Source organism: Bubalus bubalis, chromosome 16 (genome assembly GCF_019923935.1).
Source record: "Bubalus bubalis isolate 160015118507 breed Murrah chromosome 16, NDDB_SH_1, whole genome shotgun sequence".
Taxonomy (NCBI): domain Eukaryota; kingdom Metazoa; phylum Chordata; class Mammalia; order Artiodactyla; family Bovidae; genus Bubalus; species Bubalus bubalis.
Window position 1 is genome coordinate 35,775,215 of NC_059172.1, and position 7,870 is coordinate 35,783,084.

The window sequence follows — 7,870 nt, forward strand, 5'->3', positions numbered from 1 at the left end:
CAGGTATTTATTTAGTTGAGTTAAGGCACAAAAGAGTGTGCCTTAGATAAAGGATTTTAAGATTTAGTAGCTAGAAGATAAAGGGGAAAACCTCCCGTTCTTTATTTCATACAAAGAAAAGTCTCACAAGACTGTATTATTTGTGTTTACCTGGGGGCCAGTGTGATTTTTCTTGAAGTCACATTGGTTTTGCTCTGTGTAATTGGGTCTGGCCCTGTTTCATAGTCCTGTTCTGTTTCCATTGACAAACGCTCTGACCCCATCTTATCCATAATCCGTCCTTGAAATAGTGTAGCATTGAGGACATTTACATGTGAGGCTAGCTCACCCTGCATTAGGAGAGCTGGTTGTGTGCATCTTTTCCCAGCTGGGCCCACGGTGATTCAGGTCAGCTGATTGATATTAGCAAACAGGAAAAAAACAATGTGTATCAGAGGGTCAACCACCCACCAAAGTAACAGAGTTGCCCTTAGAAATAACTACATTCAAAGGCTTTTGCCACTTTAACAAGAATTTAAAATTTTAATTTTTACTCAAATATTTTAAAATAAGATTTTGCTTCTCATTACTTATTTTGGTGGAAATATGTCCCTTTGTCCTTAGTATTTTTACAAAAGTGGGTTAGAGGTGTAAACATTTAGACATGAGGCTTTTCTAAATATTAAATTTGTTTTTATGTGAAAGTAAGTGATCTGAATCTTTGTGGTTTTCCCTCTTACCGCAGCACTGTATAGGGATATGCATTGAAAAAGCAGTTGGTCTCAGGGGTTGAACAAATAGACAAAGCAATTAATAAATGACAAATGTTACATGGGAATCTGACTTTAATAGAAAAGGATTAGTACACCAAAAATAATATGAAGGTAGGAAAAATAGCAGTGGGAAGCATAGTGCATCACTGAGAAAGGAGGCATGCAGAGGATGTGTGTGTAGGTCACGTTAATGTTAACAAGTCAGTCTGTCAAGTCTTTCCTTAAAAGTTTCCTCCTCCTACAGGTAAAGGCCCTAAAATAATCCAGGAATTCTAATACTATCAGAAGATAATGTAAAAGTTAATGGCAACTGTTTAAGAACAATGCAAGCCCTGACTTAAACATTATTGTATATTACCCTCTAACAGCTCAGGAGACACTATCTCAGGAATGATTCCACAGAAGATCATAGTTTTGTGACTTACTTAAGTTTTCACAGTTAATGGAGTCAAAATGGACTGGCTGAGTTCATCTCAAATAGTCTTGTCAAAGTCCATCTAGGCTCTTATTGTGAGAAATTGTTTGACTATAATGTTTCTATATGCAGATGAATGATAGTTGTTCGCCTCTGGATTTGGCTGAAAACAGCAAATTTGAAACCATAAAATATCAAGCATCAAAAGTCAAATGATTTCATTTACTCTGACATAAAAACTGTTCTGGAACAGTTGTATTATGGTTCTTTACTATGATAGGATAGAAATTTTAAGGCTGATATTAGTGTTTATTTCATATACAAGAGAGTGTAGAATTAGTGCCTTCCTGATGTCTCCTCATATTTTGTTTTTTGGAGTCTTTGGGCAATTTTAGAAATTATACATAGAAATGGAGATAGAAGACCAAATGTTATCTGAATTTTTATTGACGTATAACTCACATAGAACACTATGGTGTACAATTTAGTGATTTGATATTTAAATGCATTGTGAAATGACCTCCATGATAAATCTAGTAATCATCTGTCCCCATATAAAATGATTAAAGTGCTATTGATTATATTCCTTACACTGTATATTACATCCCATAACTTTATTCATTTATAACTGGATGTTTCTATTTCATAATTCCCTTTATCTATTTCATCCATCCCCCTAATCCATCTCCTCTGGCAACCACCAGTTTATTCTCTGTATCTATGAGTGAGTCTGTTATTGTTTTGTTCTGTTTGTACATTTCTGATGCTTTTTTGATTCCACATATGAATGAAATTATACAGCAGATATCTTTCTCTCTTACTGTATTTCATCTAGCATAATATTCTCTGGGTCCAGCCATGTTGTCACAATTAGCAAGACTGCATTTGTTTTTTGTCTGTATCTTTATACTGTTTAAGTGTAAGGATATAGCTTAGTATGAAAGCAAAATGGACCTGCTCACTAAATCCCAAATGAGGCTGATTTTCCCATCAAACCAGGAGGATATGAATGTCAGGACAACTTTCCCACTTGGAGTACATACCATGCCAAGAGGGTCAACACAAAAGATCTGAAGCTTATGGACAGTTCTCTACCAAGAAGAAGAGGAGGGAGGAGATATGCCAAATATTATTATTCTCAAAGTGAACATTTAGCTGAGGAACTGCAAATAGCCAGAAGGGTCAATGTATTTTGCTACCTTACCTGAAAGCTTCCACCAAGTGACAGAAGAGGCAATTCTTGCCACTGAAAGATGAAAAATCATCATCATCGGATCTCTTCCTCTATCTGAAGTCAATCCTACTAGAAAATACCCAGGGCCTACTAGAAATTTTGTCTCTTGTGGAGTCCTGAGTAACAAAACCCATAAAAATATTAATACCAATTACAAATTCACGAAACTGAAGCACAGTGTAAATTTACCATTCTGCCACTCTTCTCTAGCATAATACTTATCATATGGTAGGTGTTGGATAATCCAGTGAATTAAAAGATAATCTTAGAGGGCTCAGAAAAATGATTGATATGTAAAATAGAACCCCTGAGTTTTCATGTTTTTCGTCACTCCTGAGTAACTCTGAACATTCATTGAAATTTTAAACATCATCATCTCATCATATCCATAAAATTTGTTTTTATTTTGTTTTTGGTAAAGAACATGTTAAGATACACTTTCTCTGATTTTTTATGACTGACATCTTCAAGAAACAAGAGTAGACAACTTGTTTTCACTGAGTACCTAGACATTACAGAACACTAATACTTGGGTGTATTTAAATTCTGTGAGAAATGAATAATTTTTGAATTATCTGGAGAAGAATTCTTAGAAGAGGAACCTCAGCCAGAGTCTATAAGGCAAAAAGGAAAAAAGAAAAGGAAGTGAAATATTGTTCATTATTTTGCACTTTTTACACTTCTCATTCTCACTACCCTGATAGGATCCATAATCCTATTCATTGATAGTTTTCATGGGCTATGAGGATGTGAGAACTAGCTGTCACCCTGGCAGATTTCACAAGACAACTTTTGAGAAATCTTAAGCATCTCAAATTACATGCTTTTGCTTTATTTTTATTTGAAGTAACATAGATGGGGAAACAGTGGAAACTGTCAGACTTTATTTTTGGGGGCTCCAAAATAACTGCAGATGTTAATTGTAGCCATGAGATTAAAAGATGCTTACTCCTTGGAAGGAAAGTTATGACCAACCTAGATAGCACATTAAAAAGCAGAGACATTACTTTGCCAACAAAGGTCTGTCTAGGCAAGGTTATGGTTTTTCCAGTAATCATGTATGGATGTCAGAGTTGGACTGTGAAGAAAGCTGAGTGCTGAAGAATTGATGCTTTTGAACTGTGGTGTTGGAGAAGACTCTTGAGAGTCCCTTGGACTGCAAAGAGATCCAACCAGTCCATCCTAAAGGAGATCAGTCCTGGGTGTTCTTTCGAAGGGCTGATGCTAAAGCTGAAATTCCAATACTTTGGCCACCTCATGCGAAGAGTTGACTCATTGGAAAAGACTCTGATGCTGGGAGGGATTAGGAGCCGGAGGAGAAGGGGACAACAGAGGATGAGATGGCTGGATGGCATCACTGACTCGATGGATGTGAGTTTGAGTGAACTCCAGCAGTTGGTCATGGACAGGGTGGCCTGACATGTTGCAATTCATGGGGTTGCAAAGAGTCGAACATGACTGAGTGACTGAACTGAACTGAAGTGAACTGATGGTACAAGGAAGAAGAAACAACAAAACTATAAATCATGGTGGATTTTAAAAAGAGAATATTTTTACCACATGAATGCGAATCTGCTTGGTTTTTGCACCATAGACAAGTGGATTGAGAAATGGAGGGACCAGCAAGTAAATGCTAGAAAAGAGGATGTGGATGTAAGGGGGGATGTGAGAACCAAACCTATGTGTAAAGAAAGAGAAGAAGGCAAGGAGGTAGAACTGGAGGAAGACACAGATGTGAGCGATGCAAGTATTGAATGCTTTCAACCTAGCCTCCTTCTGGGGCAAACGAAAAACTGTGATAAATATCTGTACATAGGACAATGAGATGCATATGAGGTCAAACCCAGCAACAGTGAAAGCCACAAGCAAACCATAGATTTTGTTGACCCTGGCATCTTCTGCAGCCAGTTTCACAATGGCCATATGCTCACAGTAGCAGTGGGAGATAACTTTTGTATGAAAAAAGTGCAGCTGGTATTTTATCAGTACTAGGCTGGGGGTCACAAAAATGGTAGCCCTGAGTGTTACCATAGCTGCTATTTGGGTGACTAGCTGGGGGGTAAAGATGGAAGCATGTCTCAGTGGATAACAGATGGCCACATAGCGGTCCAGGGCCATGGCCAGGAGGAAGCCTGACTCAAAGCCTTCAAATGTGTGAATGAGCCACATTTGAAGCAGGCAAGAGTCAAAATATATCTCTGGTATATGAAACCAGAAGATTCCAAGCATTTTGGGCACAATGCTGGTGCTAAGAGCAATATCTGTGACTCCTAGCATGCCCAGGAAAATGTACATGGGTTCATGGAGGCTGGGCTCTGATTTGATGATGATCAGAAGTAAGGCATTTCCGATTACAGCAGTGAGATACATGGCACAGAATGGAATCCCAATCCAGCACTGCACAGACTCCAGGCCTGGGATCCCTATTAGCATGAACACAGAAGGCATGAAGACTGTGATGTTGGAAATGGACATAGTGTCTTTGCATTTCCAGATGCAAACAAATTAGTCCGTGCTATTGTACCATCTATTTTTATGCCAAGTCTTCATATTTTCTGATTTTAGCAGAACTCTGAGATCATATCATCCATCTCCTTCATATAACTGAAGAGAAAATACAGATTCACAAGCCACATCACTGTTTAGGAAGTCCATCCACAAACACTATACCACAATAAGACATTATGTTCATGGCCAGCCAACCTCAGTAGCACCAACCAAATCACATGGGTAATGGAATAAATTGCTGACTTGTTTTTTTCTTTCCAGACCTGTGGACAAAGAAAAAATAATAGACTTGTTTGTTTGTAGATTGCATTTTAATCAGTTTGATGAATCCCTCCATACTGTACATTCTAGCTACTGCTCAATCACTCTATTATTCTCAATTGTCTTTAAGTCAGGAACAGTTTGCATGAACAGATTCTCAGACTCTGATTAGTAGTTTATTTCAAATGGCTCCTTATGAAAGAAAAATAGAGATAAAAACAGTTGACATCAATGAGCATAATGTACTTAGTTATTTATATTATCTCTTCTGTGTAAGACTGTATGATTTTTCAAAAGAATGTAGAGTTAGAAAAGACCATTCAGATTCACATATTTGTGGCAATCCTGGTCAAAGTTCTTTGCTACTTTCTACATTTCTCATAAAGCTGTGTTATATTTTGCTTATATTTCTTCAGCTGAAATCATTAAAATTAGTTGTGTGCTCAAAATAGTTGAAGTTCTGTAATACACATTAGTGAAGAAGGAGGAATCTCTGGGACTCAAGAAAATCAGCAGCAGAAATGATTGGGACAGGAGGGCTCATTCTTGACTACAATATATGAGAAAATGAGTAAATGTGTAACATAGCCAAATTGAGGCTGTTGTCTTGGGTTTACACTGGTCAGAGCTCCCATAAGCATGAGATTTGTCCACTTTAGGTTCATTAACTCTTAATGCAGTATGGATAACTTGGAAGAGGAGTCTTTTTTTTTTTAGTTCAAGCAAAATATATTAATTAGAAAATAAAGGATGAAGGAACAGGATTTTTAAAAAGAGTCAAATGTAAAGCTAGTTACTTTATGTCAGCAAGCTCATAAGGTATCATCTAACCATATGCTTAACGTCAATAAACATACCAGTAAATGCTAGGACAGCTGTGATTTATATTGCTAAACATCAAGTGAAAGAATGAAGTCAGTCAGGCCATTTTATGGCAGAAACCGTCTATTTGCTGACAAATAGCTGGAATAGACTTAATGAATTAACTACTTTGATTTTGGCAAATTTTATCCCCAATGCTTCAGAGAAGGCAATGGCACCCCACTCCAGTACTTTGCCTGGAAGATCTCATGGATGGAGGAGCCTGGTAGGTTGAAGTCCATGGGGTCGCTAAGAGTCGGACACGACTGAGCGACTTCACTTTCACTTTTCACTTTCATGCATTGGAGAAGGAAATGGTGACCCACTCCAGTGTTCTTGCCTGGAGAATCCCAGGGATGCGGGAGCCTGGTGGCTGCCGTCTATGGGATCACACAGAGTCGGACACGACTGAGGTGACTTAGCAGCAGCAGCAGCATCCCCAATGCTTAGTTCAGTGACTCTCCAACCCATAGATGGCTGACTCCTTTCTAATAAGGGTAAAGTTTTTCTTCAGAAATGATCAAAATGAGAATAGGACTCCTTTAAGTATAAATATAGTATCTGACTTTTTCAAAGGTAAAAAACTGTCATGTGAGCATCACATGATAGTATAGACAGTGGGATGACAGGCGGGTGTACATAAGTGAGTGCAGGACTGATGGGATGGAGTGATTATTGTGAAAAAGCTGATAATGGAATATTATGGAAGTTAACTTAGGAAAAGGAGGACTTACTTGTCAATAGCTATTGGAAGCCGTTGCTGCTCTTGCCTGATACCTGAGAAGTACTGTTTGCGCTTCACCCATGATTTCTCATTGCTCAACTTTTTCTTCCACCTTAGATTGCAGTCTCATGCCCTCGTGTTCTGTTCTGCAGTGCCTCTCATATCTGTCCCCTCTACATCAGCACAGAGTCAGTGTCATGCATTCTAATCCATTTGGTTCTGGGGCCATATGTAATATGTGAAAAACTCTGGGATATTTCTTCATATTTTATTTTCACTCTGGATACAGACACTCTTCTTCTCCATTTCTGCCTGAGATGATGTTTGTGTGCTCATTGCCCAACAAAACTCTGAGCAAAGTCTGAGTTATTCTTGGGTACAGCATAAATTTATTGGTTCAAATTGGGGAGGAAAATTGCTAGCCACCAATTTTAATACCCCCTAATAAAAGTTTGGAGAAAGCAGAGTTGGGAACTTGGAATCAGGGATTTATTAGCCACTAGAGTAACCACAAGGGACCCAACAGATTTCAATTAATTCCTCTTGGGTTCATTCACATGTAATATTCCCTGAGATCATTTCTGCAACTTGCAGATAAGATACCTTCTCGCTCCCCTCTTTTCTCTCACAGGCTAAATACAAAAAAATTTATATATACAAGTTTTCTTTCAGTTAGTTGACTTTCTTTCTGATGTTCTCATCTGCAAATTAACCTCAAGTCCACTTAAATGTAGACATGTTGATATTCTTATAGATTATACACCAAAGGTTTTATAAAATATTAATGATATTTCCTGTGCTGTAATTTATGTCCTTGTGCTTTTTCACTTTATATCTGGTACTTGGTGCCTCTTCATCTCCTTCACTTATTCTGCCCTCATCCATTTTATACTCCCTATGGTTCTATCCTGGATCCTTTTCAGCCTCAAACTATGCAAACATGTTTGCAATCCTATCTACTTGAGATAATTTATTTAGCACCTTCATTATGCCAACTCATATAACAATTGCTCCAGCTGAGATGTTCTCACTCAGTCCAGGTTCATAGGGCCAAAATTTCATATTGAAATTTTAGTTCATGCCATGATAAACTGTTCCTGGGCATGTCATTTAAC

The 7,870-nt window shown here is 38.0% G+C and overlaps 1 protein-coding gene across 1 annotated transcript; it reads right to left on the reverse strand.

The window, feature by feature from the left end:
- Positions 1–1,289: 1,289 nt before the first annotated feature.
- Positions 1,290–4,876, reverse strand: LOC102395515 (olfactory receptor 52A1-like). Its single transcript, XM_006077436.4, has 2 exons — positions 3,970–4,876; positions 1,290–1,318 (listed from the first exon to the last, which is right to left on the reverse strand). The coding sequence occupies exons 1-2, from the start codon at positions 4,874–4,876 to the stop codon at positions 1,290–1,292; spliced, it is 936 nt and encodes a 311-aa protein (XP_006077498.4).
- Positions 4,877–7,870: the final 2,994 nt, after the last annotated feature.